This window comes from Thunnus maccoyii, chromosome 14, assembly GCF_910596095.1.
Source record: "Thunnus maccoyii chromosome 14, fThuMac1.1, whole genome shotgun sequence".
NCBI classification, from domain to species: Eukaryota; Metazoa; Chordata; class Actinopteri; order Scombriformes; family Scombridae; genus Thunnus; species Thunnus maccoyii.
The window spans coordinates 29,901,987-29,921,655 of NC_056546.1; the positions used below are offsets into that span (position 1 = coordinate 29,901,987).

Sequence of the window (19,669 nt, forward strand, 5' to 3'; positions counted from 1 at the left end):
GTGAGGTCAGCCCCACACAGATCTCTAAGGTGGGACAACCTCAAAATAAAATACAAAGTGAGGTTCACATTATACTCGTAAATGCTCTGTGCTGTGTCTGTATTATACCTTTTTATTAGGCATTTTATGTCATAATGTGACACAGTTAATACATTCTGTTGCATACACCTCATTGTCATCCTTGCCTTGGTCGTGGTTCACCCCGATGCACTTCCTCCAAGAAGAATGCAAAACAGGAGGAACGGATTAAGGCTATCCAGGACAGCACAAGGAGATTTCTAGATTTATTTGATTTGAACTTGAAATCCTGAGTTCTCTATATCATGTGTTTTACAAAATAATTCGGCTGTATGCTGCATTGTTTTGAATTTATTGGACATTTTGTTTGAATATTGAAATCTGCCTCTTTGTGTGAATCAGCTTAAGACAGCATCAAGTTTTGTGCAAAAAGACAGCTGCTTCAGACACAGGGTTGGAAAACTGTGAGGGAGCAAAGCCAAGATTTTGATTGTACGGAACTGATACACTACAGCAACACAGGCAGAGATGCATTTTGAGAAATAACATTGCACCCAGAGCAATTTAACAAAGATCAAAAGTTCATGGTCAATATCATTTGACCAATATATTGGTCAACTGATATTGACCATGACAGATATGTCTGTATCGGCGTATATGTTGTCCGATATGCACCGATTTTTTTTTTTTTAAAGATATATAGGCAGCATTCTATGTATATTTTATCCTTTTTCTTAATTCAAGTTTAATATATACATGCATATGTTTTTTGTTCTATATGCTTTTTTTTAATTTATAGTTATTTATGATTATTAAATTCCCAGTGAAGTTTACAATTTCAGTGCACTGATGCCATATAAATAAATATAACAAATAATAAATACAACCATGGAATTATACATCTTCTATCCAATCCTTGACTCTATGATTGGGGAGTTACAGAAACGCTTCTACAAGCCCAACTGCAACATAATTAGAGGTGTTAAAGCACTCCATCCAATCAGCAACAGCTTTTTTTCATTCACAGAGCTTTACAAGTCTAACTTAGATGATCTGAGGCATGAACTGTACCAAGCCATGGAATGCAAGCATGCATCCCATATGAGATCATACTACCTAAATGAGAGCAATGAAACCCAGCTAACCATTTTTAAATGGAGCATTTTTATTATCACACAATGAGGTACTAATGTCTGTCTCCTTATGTATTAGTGCTCATAGCTTGTTGAGCTAATGTTATTTCATTTACTCCTGGGTGAACATAACATTTGTATCTGCTGAAGACGAGCGACCCATTGCCAGCAAGTGGATGCTGGAACCAAGGCAGCCACAAAGGTAGCTGCACCGATATGGAAGGACTGAGAGATGTACAGCAGAGAAAGGATTCCACATCGTTTGCAGTGGAGACGGAGGCATGTTGTGAACCATGACCTCGACATGGCCTTTCCTTTGTCGGTCAGGAACCGGGGTTTGAAACATTGAAACATTGAAAGGTTTTGCTTGTTGTAATCAATTTATCAGTAATTTCAGCAATTAATTTTTTTAAGAATTATGAACCTGTCCTTTAAGACAGCTCATTTGCAAAGCACCATTCTCCTGAAGAGGATCGAGTGTCAGTTTAGTTGTAGTTAATCACTCTGACCACCTGAGGTCAGTTAACACTCATTAAATTATTAACGCAGAGTGTGCATGAAACTGGCATAACACTTTGGATGCAATGCCATGAAATATTAACATTAATACGAATTAAACCAAAATATGAGTTTTGCCATTTCTGAAGGAGGATTTGTGATTTGACACAGCAGGAAAGGCACAGGTGGAATTAGCAATAATGAATCTGTTCCATCTATGTCTCCATAAGCAACCCTCTCTCCTGGAGATGTTTAGACAGAACTATCAACAGCTATCGATCAACAACAAATACGTTTTGGAGTAAACTTAATGCCACCCAGATTTCTTTTGTTTTCAACATAATGAGGAAATATTAATTAAATCTGGTACATCTCTAAATGTTGATTCTCATCATATCAGAATAAAAAGCTTCACTGACAAAGTATTTCATTTGTTTCCCATCAAAATATCTGATGTTACAATACAGTATCTGCTGATAGTCACATTTAGACACTCACAGCTCTTCGTTAAGGTTAGGGAAAGGTGGTGGTTCAAAACAGAGAAAGTCAACAATGACTTGAAGCTATATAATCAATAACATACAACACAACACATGATGTAAACACATGTATGAGCAGAGAGCAAACAGGGGCTTGCCCACACATCTGTGTCCAGAATCACAGATGTGTGGATAATGTGAGGATGGCAGAGAGTGAGGACCCGAGTGCAGTGAACAGACCAGAGACTGAGGCAGTTTGTTTCTTCTGGGTTTTACTGAAGGTTTCAAGCTAGCAGCACAAAAAAGGCAAAACTCTGTAAGCTCTGTAGCATGACTGATAAAGTGAGAGACTGTATAGTTGCCCACAGACTGATGAGCTGATGGAGCAGGGCTGGTTGATGGTTGACGGCTGTTTAAAGGCAGCTGCAATGGCCCAGCTCACATCCAAGGGGGCAGGTAGGGACCTCTGGTGGATCAATAAAATATAGGGGTTAATACTACGAAGCTTTTGAATACTTGACTGTAGTAGTGACAGATAAAGCAACAACAGGAGCCAGCCAAAACAAAGTCAGGAAGTAAAGGAAGGAGAGAGAAGAAAAGAGAAAAAAGGAGGGTGGGAGAGGGAGAGAGGTCAGAGGACAGCTAGTACTGAGAGACAGAAAAATAGAGACATAAGATGTGTTTCCATCCACCTGTTTTTATTCACATAATTTGCACATAAAATTCTGGATTGGAAATGGCAAAAATTGAAAAAAAAAAAATCACAAAAGCATTTGATGCTTGGCTGAGGTGAAAAAGCTGGTGTATCCATAAAAGAAAAATGAGTGTAAGTGTAATGCAAACAGACTTAGTAAATAAATGATGACCTACATGAAGCATAGGACATCACTGAAGACACAAAAACATCTGTGTGGAGTGATGAGGAGACTATAATGTTCCTCAAATTAATACAGGAAAAAAACTGAAATATCATATTTCCATCATGTTTTCTACATTGTATTTCACTGCATACTGCCACTCTTTTGTCCTCTTCTGCAATGGTTTAATGGCACTGACTGGAGAATTAGCACCACTAAAACCACTATCTTGATGAACCAACTCCTAATATTCATATAACAGCAGCTGATGGAAACATGCATGAATTTGTATTTTCGTTGATTTCGCTGATTTTCTGGAAATTTGTTTAAAAATTCTGCTAAATTTGGATGGAAACCTGGCCATAGAGAGATCACTGTGACACCCATCTATAACAGTTATGGGTATTTATTGTTCTCTACACAGTTTATCATAGTTTCTTCAGAAAATGTTGCCTTTTCCACATTATCACCATTCCTCATCTAAAACAATAACTACTGGTAACATGTAGGAAGCTGAAACAGGAGGTCTAATATTCATTTACTATACATTTAATGGAAGTTTCTCCTACCATGTGACAAGTGTCTGGTAAATGTTACAGCTAAATTATAACATCACAGTGTGGAATAATTTTTGATGTCATTCTGATCAACCTCTGCGTACATCTGTGGCAACAATATGCTCACAGTGGTTGATTTATCACTGAAATATTAGAGAATGTAAGATTAGAGAGCATTGAATTGTTACTCCACATTACTCTATGGCAGGTGTAAAACCAGTGCTATGAACACAATGACAGTACGCATAAATATCTACTTTTGATTTAACTTTATTTTGAAAAATAAATTTGAATATTGGTGCATACTGAAACATACAATAAAGATACAGATACAGTTGTCTGACGTCATACACAGAAACATCAGCTATAATTTACACACAAACAGTTCTTGTTGCCTTACAAAATTCTACATACATCCCTCCTTCTGCTGACTGATCAGACACAAGAGGAATACACTTTTATTGTACAGTATACAGTAAATACATTTTTTTACCACTTTGGAGTTCATTAGAATAGCGTACTATGGAGCATCCCTTGGTATTATAATACCTAGACAATATTTCTGAAGCATTTCCACCTTTAATCAGAACTGAAATGCTGTCTTGTGGTGTTGGAAGCACTTTGTCTTACACAACAGAGCAGCTGCTACTTACTATATCTGTTGCTGTGGCAGTTCGTGGAAAGCCTTGTCCTAACAAAATTTGGCATTCAAAAACTTTTTTTTTTTCTCTGGTTACTCTGTAGAGAAAAGGTCATTCTTGTTATTTTTTATTATTACCAAGTCTCCATCCTTAAAGCTAATCACTCACTGCTTTTGCTCTGAATCACTGAATTTTTGCACTGACATATTTTCCTTGGATGTCCTGCTGAGTGCAGCTTTACAAGTCATGACAAGTCAGGAGTTACACATCATTTTGTTTCTTAAACTACACAAAAAATGGCAGAAATATCAGCTATGCAGTATTCAATTTAATGACTTTAATGTACATAGATCAAGCTGCAGTGCAACCTTGAAAAACAGGACTGTGCTAGCAAATAGCCCCTTTATCACCAATTTCAAACTGGGTTAGCTTCAAAGGTGTGTTAAGACTGAACATACTGCAGATTGTTGAGGTGGTGTGATTGCTTGGATGCAGATGTGAATTCATTGAAATTGTTTCTGCTTGAGAGAAAAATTTGGGCTTATACTCAATGTTTATGATTCCAATTTATGAGGCCTTTACACAATTTCAGAAATCATCAACTTTTCTTTTCTGCTACTGTAACTCATGACTCCATGTTATCTGGGACAAGACAAGAGAATTCCAGTGACGCAACACTGGCACAGAACATAAATCAGAGCGCTTAATGTGGCAAACTCAAGCTTTGCATGTTATTAAACACACTAGTTATATGTATTCTAGTTATATCAAGAGATTGATGTTCCTCTGCAGCCTCCTATAATCAGAGTTTATGGGATGAGAATGAAAAAAGTGAATGTTAAGGCAGGCTGCTGTTTGATGGAAGAGAGTTTTTGAAAGGTTACATAAGAGGAGACAGTAGCCTGCAGTGAGGCTGTGGTTTCTATCTGACATGTTATCCTCAGCCCATACCTTAACATGATGTATGATCCACACACTGGAACACGTCATACACATTATCTCTGCATGCACCCCAGTTATACAACACCACACGCACATACACACACACATATACACACACTATATACAAAGCAGTCTGTCTATAACACATTTACAAACTTAAATACAGAATGAAAAATATGAAATATGTTTATATTTCACATTAGTTGGATTGTTACAGTTTTTGCAGCGCTCTAATGGAAACCTATCCTATTGTAAATATATCAACATGTATAATGCAGTATGTCACAGTTTAGATCGTTTTAGATGTATATAATTAGCCCCATCTTGATTATTTTATATGAGAACATCAGACTTCTAAGTTTCACTGTGATATACATTTAACAAGTCTCAAATAAACACTCATGTTCCCTCACGTGCAACAACTGAATCCCTCATACGAGATTCCTCTCCTTTAATTCCCTCATGCTCTTCTCTCTTATTCATTCCCTCCATTTTCTTCTTCACTGTTTCTTCCCCAGTCTTGAATCATCTCCCCTGTGTTGTGTCCTCCTTCTCCTCCCATGTGAGGCCATCTGGATCTGATCTGAGGGGGAGACAAAGATGTTGGGCAGGGTTTAGAAAAGTGCTCTCGTCACCTTTGTCAAGAACTCCACTGGACAGTGATTACAGCTGAGTGAAATGCAGTCTAGTAGTGTGAGGCTTTACACCGTAGTCGTGTATCAGCATTTGCTTTCCACGCCTGCACCCTGGGTCCATCGCCTGTCTCATATTAATAGTCACTGTTGACATTTTTATTATTTAACAATAAGCATTTTGAGGATTGGTCTGTATCTTGCTAGATACAGGCCTTTAATATAGTATATGGTACTAGTGCACTACCTGGATGTTTATTGTAGCCAAGGGAAGTCCAACTTGCTCTGCTGGCCCAGGGCAATCATGGAGTTCCTGTTTCTGCCAGCAGGTTCTACTGGTCCCAGATCAGGCCTGTAATGAAGAGCAGACCACTATTACTGAGAGTTTCTGGCTTTTTACAGTATTTCTGGTGGATATGTGGGACAGCCCAGTCTGCGAGTATGAGAAAACATTTGTTCATTATTCCCAAATTGACAGAAGCACTGCAGCAGGCTGGTGTGCACATCTCAGGAGGAGGACGGTGTTCTTTCTAATGAATCCTGGACTGCAGCCATATCTCACCAGGCCTCAGCTTAAATCCACGGGGGAATTCTCCCACTCCTCCAGGCATACCTCAGGCCTGACACTCCACCCCCTCCTCTGTCCGCCTGGGTCCGTGCCAAGCCCCAGTCAAGACAGAGAGAGAAGCTGAAGGGCCTCCCATCAGATTCCTACACTGTACAACCTCTCAAATACAGAAATACCACAGTTCATCCACACCCAGACCCCTCCTCTCCCGGGCAAAAATGAAGCTAATAGCTCCTTATATCTCCACCTGCCAGGAACCTGTCACTCTCTTCTTCTTGCTCAAAAGTCACTGAAGCTGTCACCACTTTTCCACCCCAAAAATGCCTTTCTTTCCCCTCATGCTGGCTTTTATTCATTGCAGTCAAATAACTTGCATTCCTTCTCCTTTTTTTTGGTTTTGTTCAGCAAACAAGGGAGGCGAGCACAGCTCCTTTTCAGTGGTTTTGAACTGATGCCATGTCAGTCGAGACATCACCACGAAAACAAAGGACACTAAAATCTGGGCTTCGTCAGAGAGTTTGGGAGCAGATTTGATATTTTTCAATGTTTCATACTTTTATCATTAAGCACTATTCTCTCCATAAGCATACGGAGAGAATAGTCTTTCATGAAAAAATATGACAATCTGTGTCAACATTTGAACTTGAACTATATGTATCTCTTCTGTTGCGTTCTGTCTGGAAAGTCTTCATAGAGTAGGAATAAAAACTGCAGTTTGGTTGATTGCTAAACCCTTCATTGATATTTCTCTTCCTTAGTGTCTCTACTGCTGAGTGTACTCCAGACGGTATGTACCGAAAACTGTGGTCTGTTGTGTATTGCCACTGCTGTTTGCTCACCTGTACAGTTGTGGACAGGACATCTTCAGTGAGGTGGAGCTCAGTCCCAGTCTGCTATGGTTCCTCAGCTTAGTTTTCCTCACTAGTTCTTTGACTCTGCCCCATGTGTAGCTTTCACTCAGCTGAACAGTGAGAGTGCAGAACAGACACACAAGAGCAACAATTTAATACTAATGTACTTTTAGCTGTGACAAACTAGTGACCCTGCAGGAACACACAGCAAAATCTACTGATGACAGTAAGACACGCATGGTCCAATGAAGCTTGAGGGTCCAGGTGTTGGTGTGCCCCAAGGCCTTTCATATCCACAAATCTATCAGATTATCAAGATGATATTTTATAATTTGTGACAGAATAAACAAAAAGTTTCTAATTTCAATTAAATTCAAGCGGTTTTCATGATTTAACTTCAAACAGAGCACATGCACTGCTAACTGTATAAATCTTAGGTTGTTAAAACCCTTTGGAAGGACTTGAGTGTGAAAATTCTGTTTTGACTTTGTGAATAGTAGTTTGACAAAATAATCTTAACTCAAGGTCAATTTATTAGCTTCTTCCTGGGCTTCCAACAACATCTAATGGTATTTATCAGCAAATGGAGGTGATGACTTTCAGAAAAAAACAGTTTGTAAGTGTACCATGAGGCAGATGAATGTGTCAAACCTTTGGAAAGTTAAAAATAAAAAAAGTAATCAAGCTAAAAACAAGACTTATTGTGTTGGATCTTAAAAAATGATCCTGCTGCATTAATTACAGTTAGTTCCCAACAGTGGGGCCTTTGCAGAAGGAGAATCACTCCTCCAGGCCCCTCATTCATCATGTGTCATCAGTAAGAGTTTTGCTGTGTCTGTTTGCCATAAAGACAGTGAACAGAAGATGTGGACATTGGGCAACTTTAAGTGATTCAGAGTGTGTTGGCTGGGGGGTGGGGTTAGGGGGCACCCTGCAGACTTGCTTAACCCAAAAGTCAGATTTCTAAGGTGAAAGCATGTGATGGTTGCAATACAACTGGTGCTAAAATAAATAATTTTTCTATTTTAAAAAAAAACAGTCACCAATCATATAAGTCATGAAATATGTTAGATACTATGGATCAACTTCCACAACAAGAATTAGTGTATATTTGAATGACTAGTGCTTAGAAGCAAACTAGCTATCAAAACTAAAAACAGCTGATGGTGATGGGAGGAAATCTGTTTGGGCATTAGTCAAATTTCCTCATTATTGGCAGCAAATTGGCTTATTTGTCTTCATATGAAGAGGTCCTGCTCTTCCATACCATCAAGACTATGCTGACTGTGATTCTTGCAGTGGATCTACAGCATGTGCACATGACTCACCCTCCGCTGGGGGATGGAGAGCCCCTCGGTGCTGTCACCGAGGAAGTGGACCTCCCCCTCAGTGTAACTCCTTCGGTTCAGGCCTCTCCTCCAAAGAGGTACGGCTGTCAAAGCCTCGCTGCTCATGTCTGAAAAACAAATCACATACAAGGAGCTGTTACAGTGTGTGTGTGTGTTTGTGTGTGTGGAGAGGGTTCACTCGGGTAGACAGTGAAAGCTGTATTCATATGATGAACCTCGTCTGTTCATTTATTGTCATACTGTAAGTATGAATTGTGTCTGTTATCTTGTGTATTGTTCTGTCTTTTTAGGGTGAAAAAACAGAAAAAAAGGAAACAATTGCAAAACAACCACTAAATATACTACTACTAATAATAGTGTTTTGGAGTAAATGTAATTAATGTGCTGTTTATGTTTACTTGCAACCATTTTTCCAGTCTACAAAGTGCTGCGGTCTTGTGACATGTTCCTTCTCATATGTTGTTAGGTTAAGACTACTCGAGAAAGTAAATTATTTACCGATATTTAACCATGATAACAATCTTTCCCTAACCAAGTACCGTATGTTCAGTGTGAACATTTTGTGATTTTTATACACTTTCTTTAACATTCATTAAAATCATTTCCTTATGTAGAGAAAACACATTTGGGTGACTTTTGGGTGAACTTACATGCTGTTGCAATTAATATTTTCCAGGGGAGTTCCACATTCAATCCTTTTAACTCCACCAACTCCTAAGAAAAATATCTGGCTCTTTAGCTGTGTTCACAGCTAGTGTCTAACTTTGCCTTTCAGCTGCCTGATGCTGCTCGAAACAAGGCTGATGAGAGCAGAATTTGAGGACTGGAAAACCAAAACAATTGGCTGAAAGAGGCTAAAAAGTTCAGTAGAGATGAGGGGAACTGCAGAGTTGGTGATAATTCTCTGTGGGTTTATCAGCATGAGCAATACCTTGCACACTGGACATAGTCATTTCAGATCTGCTCAGGGCCCAAAACGGTATCACTGTAAAGCCAGTTTCAGTCAAACAGGAGAATTTAGACATGTTCATAAATGTAAATGGTCACTGTGACTTACAACATATGTCATAAGAGATATTTTTAATTTCAATGAGTTAGCTTTAAAGTGCACATATACTGTATTTAGGTTTGGTCTGGGAGGTGGAGTGTTTGTTCACATGTTGGAGGCCTTTGCTCCATGTTGAGGAGGGAGCGATGACTGTTATGACGAATGGTGATGGAAATCAGCACAGGCCTGTTTTTTTACCTCTGTTCATTCCACTCCCAACTTCTCCCACATGCATGTAAATACATCTTCCCTTATCACAGGAGCTCACAGTTTCTACTGACCATGACACTCTGCTAGACAAAGGAAACCCCCACATTAAGACTACAGCTTTGTCATTAATATTTGTGCGCAAGTAAAGCCAGTTAATTCAAACTTGAATGATTTTGTGCAAATTATCTCTTTGTCAGTGACAGCAACAACCCAAAAATACAACAGTACCCTAACCCTTACCCTAACCTTGCACTTCAACAAACCCAATAAAAACACTCCTTTTTTGTAGTCTGTAATTCATTAGTCCATGCACATGCTCCTGTGTAAACATAAACACTCCTAACAATCTGTGATTGGTATACAACAATAAAACTCAATTCCACAGTCTCATATTGAACATTTGCACTTGCAGAGCTCTCTTCTCCTATTTACTACACCTAAGCAGGGCCTCCCATCTTTCATGACCTCTCAACCTTTTCTCCAGATCCAGTTTCCTGCCCGTCAGAGGAAGAACCGAGGCATTCCATAGTCCACGGGACATTATGTGTTCCTGTCATGAGCAGGATGCCAGGAATTCCGCCCGTGTCCCCGCTCGAGTTATAATTTCATCTTCCCCGTGGGGCCACTGAGCTATCGGCCACCAATCACCTAGGGCAGCATTAACCACTCCAAAAACACAACAGTAAGTATAACATTTGGGGAGATGACTGTGTTCCCAAATGACTAACATCACCTGGAGCTGGTGTCTGATGACAAGGTAAACACTGAGGCCTAAAAACACATGGGGTTGCTGCAGGGTCAGATTATGAAACTTAAGTACTGCTAAAGCTTTTTAATAACACACCTATTAGATCCATTTCGGGAAAGTGCCAGACAAACACTGAAATTAAAACATTAATACATGGTTGTGCGCATGTACGTTTGTTGACACTTCCCACTGGAGCAGGTTATTAAATGCCGATCCCACTAGTAATTAAATGCAAAGTTCAATTTGGGATGGTTTCAGTAACCTACAGGGGACTCAGCTGCATGTCATGGACTCACAACAAACAATACTGAATGAGTCTGTAGCTTAAGTGGGCAGTTGTGAAAAGAAGCCAAAAGCTTATCCAGTCTATTTAATCCACCTGAAATGTCAGTAATAATCCCTCATTGCACAGGAAAACGTGTTTTTGGGTATGTGTCTGTGTGTGTGTGTGTGTGTGTGTGTGTGTGTGTGTGTGTGTGTGTGTGTGTGTGTCTGTGTGTCTGTGTGTCTATGTGTGGGTGTGTGTTCACAAACTAAACTAAAGGTCTCAGTATGCTTCCTACAATGTGCTTATTTGTCACCCTGAAGATGGTTTGTTAAGGACTTTTGTTCAACAGCACCTTCAAGGACACACAAAAAAGGAAAATATATGTCAGCCTTACCTCTCCTGGTTGATAGAAGTGGGTGCCGGGTGACCTCAGGGATGGTGGACAGGTCAGAGAGCGTTCCACTAGGTGACAAAAACTCACTTCTGGAGTGTCGCTTCTGCGCGTCCTGAAAGGCCAGACTGGCTGCACCACAGCTGCAGTGCTGTTGGAAAAAGTCCTGTTCAGAAAGATAGTAGGAAGAAGACACAAACAGCTGAATATTGTAATATTATGCATTATTAATGCATATATCATATATATATATATTATTGCATATCATGCAAGGAAATATCTGAGCCAGTAACGAACGCTTTGACGCTTTTGAAACCAACTTTCAGTCACTTGTGGAGTCACAGGCTTACTCACAAGCCCATATGGTTAACCCAGAGCAAATTCCCAGTGAAGCACACATGCAAGAACTTGAAGCTAAGTACTCAGAGCTAATGAAGCACAACTACCAGCTCCAAACCGAAGTGCTTGACATAGAGGCCCACTCCTGTAGAGACAATATTGAAATCTTGGGAATACAAGAGGGAGAAGAGGAAGGTAAACCCACTGAATTAGTCCCCAGACTGATTCCCAAGATGCTTGGGGAAGAGCATTTCCCGCACCCGGTTAAAGTCAACCGTGTGCATTACTCTCCCCAGCTGAAACCGGCGACCGATGCCAAGCTGCAAACCATCCTGGCACGCATCCACCATTTTCAAGTCAAAGAGTTGATCCCCAGTTTTTAACAGTATCATATAGCCTGTGTTTTAAATCTTCGCAAAGAGGGGGTTTTGTGATAGCAGAGTTAGTTACCTGCCCAACAGCTTCTCTTTGGATGAAAACGGGAAACCTCGTGTTTCCAGGGAGACACAAGGGAGGGTGGGTGGGGATGTGTGTTGTTCTTACTTATGGTTCAGGCATGTCTGTCTTTTTCTTTTCTCGTTATAGCACTTTTACAAGGCTGGAAGTCACTTTACACTGCTTACTATGTTTGTGCTCAACCGAAATAATCTCTTCCTTATTTGCATATGCAGAGGTATCATGTTAGAATGAAGTTGGGGGGCAAGGATATTACAATAGTTTTGTGGAATGTCAAGGGGCTTGCCCATGCTGTTAAAAAGGACATAGTTTTTAAACATCTTAAATCTCTATATGCGGATAAGATTTTTTGCAGGAAACACATCAAAACAACTGAGCAATGCAGACTGAGGTGCAGCTGGATATTGCAAGTTCAACCACTCCTTTTTACCCTCATGATCAGACAGATGCCTGGAGGCAGAGGGGTCAAATTTCTCTTGAAGATATGTATGTAGATAGATGGTTTGCATCATTCAGTCTGCTGAGAGGAGAGATAAATTTGAGCTGTCTCACTCACATTATTTTCAATACCTACAAATTAGGCACTACGTCCAATCCAAGATTCGTATCTTTGAATCCCTTCCAGGGAAGCATAATTTTTTTTGATATTTTAAAGAATCCTCCTGACTCCAGGCATCTTGTTTCCAAGTTTGTATGTTTGTTTGATGGTTGTACTATAGCCTCTACTGTGAAAAGGAGGCTTTGAAAGGGGAACTGGGCATTGAATTATCTGAAGTTGCATGGGATAAGAGTCTGTCTATAATAGTCTTGCTCAATTAACGGTAGACGCCAGCTGATCCAGTTCAAAATTGTCCAACGTCTTCACTGTTCTACATCGAGGTTGCACAAGGTTTACCCTTCTGTCTCACCACTGTGTGACAGATGTCAGATGACACACTGTCTCACATTTTCTGGCTCTGCCCTTCACTTACTGAATTCTAGCCCAAAATATTCAATTGGTACTCAAATGCCTATAAAAGAACCATCCAATGAGAAACTGGACTTGCCATCTTCAGCTGCTCACAATCCACTGTGTGCTTTCCTACAGCCATGCAACAGTCCTTGATGCTGGGGATGATTGTCGCCAAAAGACTAATTTTGAGGAAATGGAAATCACCCTCTCCCCCTTCGTTCCAGAGATGGATGGCTGACATAATTTCAGTCATACAGATTGAAAGACTCAGTTTCTTGAGAACCAATTCAGTAAAAAAATTCTCAGCTCTTTGGGACCCATTGCTTACTTACCTTGACCAGGCCGGGGAAGGACGAGTAACTCTTTCCCCAACACTGCCTCATATTTTTTAAGCAATTAATTTAGTTTGTTTGGCACCTCATTAACAAAAACATAGTTGCTGACCTGCCTCTAACTCTACTGGTTCTCCTCCATAACTGACTTAAAGAGCCACAACTGCTTCTGCAGTACCCTGACTGTAATTCAAAAGCATGAATTATTCATCTGTGCATGCAAGTTTAATCCATTATGGCCTTGCTGGAGAATGTTACTTTGTTTGAGTTCATGGACCAGTCATCCTCCTACATATTTGGTTGTACTGTATGCACCATTATGTGAGTCAGTATACTGTATATTCCTCCTATGACTTGTACTTCAGGAGGACAAAGAACAATACAATCGACTGAGTCATCCCAGAGCATCAGTCTAATTGAAGTTCACATCCCTCCATGCTAAATGAAAGGGAACTCCAGTATGACATCACTTCCACGTAAAATCCCATAATAGTTCAAACTATATAAACGCAGCCTGCAACAGAAGTGTCACATGGATGAGATTAAAGCCAGGGGATGAGATGTGTTTTTTCCTGCTCTATTGTGTGGAATCACGTTTATACTCCTGCCCAGAAAAAGGATTCTATGTGTGTGTAGAGTATGTGTACAGACACACACACACACCACCTGCACAGCTTCATCATGCAACCCAAGTGGCTCATTGTGTGAGTCATTTCCTGATTTTTGCCAAAATATCTCTTTGCCTGCTCTGGAGTTACCTTTCACCTACTGTAGAGGCAAAAGTTCAAATGGGCCTCTAGAACAACACGTCCAAGTGCACATCAGCCTACACACACACATTTTCTCCCCTGATATCAACACAAAAGCACCCTTCTCCCAGCTTTATTACATAACCACTGGTCATTTGTATTAGTTATGGGGTAGATAAAGGCCTGTTGCTGTTATGCCTCATGGTTTTTGTTTTTGTTAAACCTCTAGGTATTCACTGTTCAACTGAAACATACATACAGAGCCAACACCAGTGTTTTTTCACTGAAGCTTCCAACCTGTGTAAAATAATCAGCAACAGTGTGGTTGTAAAGATGAGATTCAGGCAAACATCTATGTTGCACAGGTCATTCTTTATAAGCACCACAGTCATATTCCAAAAGTTAGGTGAAGACAGGCCCGGAAAAAGGAAACCCGGTCACCCAAAGAGCATCAGTCACAGGACAATAACAACTGAGCTGGCAGAGATCCTTCATGGGGTGAAGGGCTTCTGGAGAAACAAAACATATCAGTTGCTCGTCACTTCAGCTTCACGCATGAGGGGGAGGGACAGTCTGTTAAACATATGGGGATTTCCTTTGTGTGTCCAATTAGTATTCATTATTTCTAGGCTTGAGTACTCATGATATCTATAGATAAAATTCAATTGGATATATACACACAGACACTAAAGAAAGAAGCATAAAGTAAACAGTTGGAGTTTGATGCTTATAGCGAACACACTTCTCTTGGTAATTCCCAAACAGAGACTGTGTTCACACCAGAAAGCCACACAGGTGACAACCTGGCGGAAGCCCTCAGGTCCTCCCTCCAAGAGTATTCCTGGACGAGAGGAAATGGCCTATATTACCACGGACAATGGGGCCAATATTGTGGCTGCAATTCAAAAACTTAGCTGGCAATGGCTAAGTTGCTTTGGCCATAATCTGCATTTAGCCATCACCAATGCAATGAAGATATTTAGAAGACCTGAGCCATGGGTTTGTGCAGAATAGTTGTTGATGACTTTTTCACAGAGCTGGAAAAAGAAGAGAAAACTGCAGAAAGAACAAGCCAAGCTCAACATACCCCAACATTGCTTAGTTCTGGTGAGTGGTGCTAAACTTCGATTCCTATTTCTTTAGACATTGTTTTTCCATTTTTTTATAGGAACGGAGTAGGCCTATGTGTTACTGAGTAAATCTAAATGTGCCTACAAGTATAATAATAATAATAATAATGATGATAACTTTATTCGGATAGCACCTTTCATACAAAATGCAGCTCAAAGTGCTTCACATTAAAGAGAAAAAAAAACTAAAAGAATGAATATGGTATGCGTGTTGTTATGTATTATAACAGGAACAAGTTCATTAGCGAGTTTGTTACATTGTATCCGTGAGTTGTAGCCTAACGTGGCAGCAGAGGGAGGGGAGCGGACAGGCAACAGGGCAAAAGAGAGCCGCGCCCCATAACCAAAAGTCTGTTTAATAGCTTCAAGGTAGTATCTCTTCCAGCCCTCTTTCGTCCACTTCTCCTCGCTGTCCGGGACCCCTCGACACTCCACCTTCAGCTCCGTCTCACTGCTCCAGTCCAAGAAGCTCATCTTGATTGTCACGTGGTACTCACAGGGCCAGTTGTTATACTTCATGACTGTTTTCTCTTCAGGTATATCATTTATCATTATTTGGCTAATTAAACAACGCATTAGGCCAATTAAAAAGACTAATAGACCAAGGATGCTCAACAAGTGTGTTTAAATGAACTATTATTTAAAATTTCATGTTATTATTATTAATATTATGTTAATAATTATTTCAAAGTGTTATGCTTTATGCTAATATTTAAGCATGGTGAGTGACTGTTGTAGATGATAGTAGTCAGTCAAATGCTACTATGGCACACACTATCTGTATGGAGAACCCCACACAGGAGTTTATCACATCTTTAGGGATTCCCATGGGGAGTCAATGACCCTTAAACCATCAGCAAAGGATAAGGTTGTTGGAAGTATCTCACAGTCAGTCAAGGAGAAAAAAACACCATGGAATGTCCCTTCCATTGCTTCCTGTCCCCACATAACTGAGGAGACTCGACTCAAGGAGGAAGATCAAGTTTGAGAATAGTGGAGCAAGATGTGTACTGTAAAGTAATTCTACTTCTTGATTACATACATTTTATTTCTATAACGCTGCATTAGTGATATGTCAAAAAGGGCTATGGGATGTATTCTGGCAATAGAAATGTAACTTGTGGTGGTCTGGTGGTCTACTGCACTGCTGATGGGGGTGGGGGGTCTTCCTACTGTAGGTGTAACCGCTTTTTTGTTTATCCTCTGCCTGCTCTCAGTATATCCAGCTGTGCTTCTGGTGCTGATGTGACAAGTGAACCAGAGCTGTCACATACACACTGAGCTGTCATTAATGGTCTATTCAGAGATCTCAGACAGTGTTCCAGTTAGGGCTGCTCTTCTTTTGATGTGTCATTTTTGTCTCCAGTCGTGGATTTGCCTTTGATAATATCACAGCAGGGAATTGGACAAAAGGGCTTGGGAGAGCAGCCGGTGTGGTCCATCTGTCAGGAGTCAAGATTCAGACCTTTTCAGTCTTCAAGTGAATATAGAAATATTGCATAAGGATGTAAAGGTATGAGCATTTATAAACTTAATAAAACCTGCATGTATAAACTAAATACATTTCTTCTCTCACTCTGTCACTCTGTTTGCCTCGTTTCTTTGACTCTGAAACTCTGAAGTCCTTGACCCCTGCTGGGTTCACCCAATGCTCCAGAGGAAAGCTGTTCCGGCCCCTGAGCCCAAACTTACTAGACTAGTGTCAGTCCAGGTTTTCTGAATCCTCCCTCTCTGTCCTGTGCCAAGGCATCAAACAAGAAAGCAACATTCCTCCTATTTAGAGAACAGTTCAAGGCAAATGTTCATACGGTCAAACGATTTAGTCCTGTGACCTCAGAAATACGTACAACTCTGATTCAGATCATGACAAAGAGTACAGTTAACAAATTCCACCACCCAGCTGGATAATGTCTTGCTATCAAATTAAAGTAACACGACAAACATCAACAACATTTTTAGTGTCTGATATTGCACAAATCAATGTGAAGGAGTGTCCACGCATCAGCCAGCTTTAACCTCAAGCTGGTGTCTCAACAGACATGACAACTGAGACAGGATCTGGGAAGATGAGACCTGGAGCAAATGGTTATAGTCGGAACTTTTAATAAGGTGCAGCAGACAAAAAGCATTTCCTTATCAGAGTATATCAAATTATAGCGCCAACTTTGTCAGATTTCAGATCACTGTCACTGCAGAAACAATCTAATATTTTAATTCGAATATTTACTAAAGAAACCTAAATAAATGTTAATATCAGTAGGACTCCAATAGTTTGTCCTGGGAGCCATGAACCCCACAAAACATGTCTCTCACTGCGCATGTTGAAAATGCTTCCCACAAGTTTTCATAGGTGCTGTCCTGTTGTAAAAGACCACAGCTCTGATAAAACATTTCAAAACAACACAAGTTATTTGTGTTTTTCTTTGGAGCACTGAGATAACAGAGAGCCAGTGTAGTCATTGAGATCAGAGTGAGTGAGGAAAGCAGGCTCTGGATTTTATTTCCCACATTGTTTGCTGTGCCAAACTGTACACATTTAATAGTCACTTACTGGAATACTAGCTATTGTTGCTTACAGGAGAAAAAGGCAAATTTGTTGTAATTGCCTGCTGACATTGCTTTTATATTATTCAGTCCACACTTAGAACAAAGACCGAGTGTTCTAAAATCACTATCCTATCCTCTACATATGGACTTAATTTTAGAAAGCAATAAATTACTTCAGCTGTATTGCAGAACATTGTTCTCTCACTCGGTCACTGAGCACTCGGTCTCAATTTACTACCACTGGTTTGGAGTTTGTCTTCAAACTGTACTGAATGTAGATATCTGGTACTTTAATTTGGGAATTTGGTGAAACAGTGCACCTGGAAAATTTTAATTAAATTCATGTCCGTTTTGCTACTTTCAATTAATTACTCAACAGTGATTTAAAGTGGTTCTTCAGGGATTGCACTTCCATGAAGTTGTGGAACTCACAAGAGATAGATTAGAAAAAAACACAAGTAAAAGCACTGCAGTGTTAACAGACACACACCTCTTTGGTCTTTGCCATCCTGCCATCCTTCTGCAGGCTGCAGATCTGTCTCTGCAGCAGGAGGTTGGTCTCCTGCAGCTGGCCGATCTTCTCAATAAGCTGGCAGATGTGCTCCAGGTATCCCAGTCCTGAGCCCAGAGGGTTGGAACTCTGCTGTACCTGGATAAGCAGGGGGTGTGCAGGTTAGCCAGACACCAGGAGTGAGCTAGTTTGCTAGAAGTTTGTTGAGTTGAGAGTTCTAGTAGTTTGTTGCTGTTTGAATCTTAAATTATGAAATTTTGAAGAACGGTTTACTGATATTCAGTACTTTTAATTCAGTTGTAATCATGCCAGACATCACCTTGAATTCATAATGTACATCAATCAGAATCTGACTCTGAATCTGAATCATTTTAATTGCCCAAGTATGTTTATGCATACAAGGAATCTGACTCCAGTTTAGGAATAACTATATACAGATGGAGCCGTTTCTGTGAACTGTAACCAGGATACAAATTGTGCAAAGAAGTGAGGAGTTCAAGGAGTGCTGAGATAAATATTTAATGGTAAGGAAAAAAGTGTCACTTTATGTACATATAGTAGGTGGTTGTGTACAGTATATACAGCCTGTTCAGATATACAGTAATGAGTGAAATGTATTGCACATTTTGCATTTTAAACTAAAATAAATATATGTAATTTGTAAGTGCAATAGGTAGTGTTCCAGGGTTATTGCACTGTGCCACAGTTAGTTAACTGTTCACAAGTGTGACGGCAAGGGAGAAGAAGCTGTTCCTGTGTCCGGTGGCTTTGGTTTACAGTGCTCTGTAGCACTTACCAGAGGGGAGAAGTTGGAACAGGCTATGTCCAGGGTATAAGGGGTCTGCAGTGATTTCCCCTGCCCGTTCTGTGACTCTGGAGGTGTATCGGTGGGATGGTGGGCAGGTTGGCACAAATTACATTTTCTGCCATTGTAGTCTGTTCCTGTCCAGACAGTGATGGATGGGCAGAGAACAGACTTTGATGACTGCAGTGTAAAACTGGATCAGCAACTCCTGAGGCAGGTTGTCTTTCCTGAGCTGGTGCAGTTAGCAAGTCCTCTGTTGGGCCTTTTTGTGTGTTGATGTTGGACTCCCACTTCAGGTCCTGGGAGACTGTAGATCCCAGAAACCTGAAGGATTCCACAGCCAAAACAGTGCTGTTGAGTGAGGGGCGGCAGTGCTGGGGGCTCCTCCTGAAGTCCACTGTTATGTCCACAGTTTTGAGCATGTTCAGCTCCAGATTGTTGCAACCGCACCACGAGGCCAGCTGTTCAAACTCCGGTCTGTATGCAGACTCCTCTCCGTCTCAGATGAGGCCAGTGACTGCTGTGTCGTCTGCAAATATCAGGAGTTGAACAGACGGGTCTCCTGCGGTGCAGTTATTGGTGTAGAGGGAGAAGAGCAGCAGGGAGAGCACACATCCCTGGGGGGCGCCAGTGCTGACTACTGTCCGGGTGCAGGATG

At 40.6% G+C, this 19,669-nt stretch overlaps 1 protein-coding gene across 1 annotated transcript in view; it reads right to left on the reverse strand.

Moving 5' to 3' along the window:
* Nucleotides 1-3,796: 3,796 nt before the first annotated feature.
* si:ch211-250c4.3 (uncharacterized protein LOC100535981 homolog) overlaps nucleotides 3,797-19,669 on the reverse strand; it is a 43,229-nt gene continuing 27,356 nt past the window's right edge. Inside the window, exons 3-8 of the mRNA XM_042434103.1 lie at nucleotides 18,186-18,344; nucleotides 11,194-11,356; nucleotides 8,505-8,632; nucleotides 7,165-7,286; nucleotides 6,005-6,109; nucleotides 3,797-5,708 (exon numbers count right to left, since the gene is read on the reverse strand). Coding sequence (XP_042290037.1) covers nucleotides 6,013-6,109; nucleotides 7,165-7,286; nucleotides 8,505-8,632; nucleotides 11,194-11,356; nucleotides 18,186-18,344 — 669 coding nt within the window. The 3' untranslated portion in view covers nucleotides 3,797-5,708; nucleotides 6,005-6,012. The remainder of the gene's footprint in view (nucleotides 5,709-6,004; nucleotides 6,110-7,164; nucleotides 7,287-8,504; nucleotides 8,633-11,193; nucleotides 11,357-18,185; nucleotides 18,345-19,669) is intronic.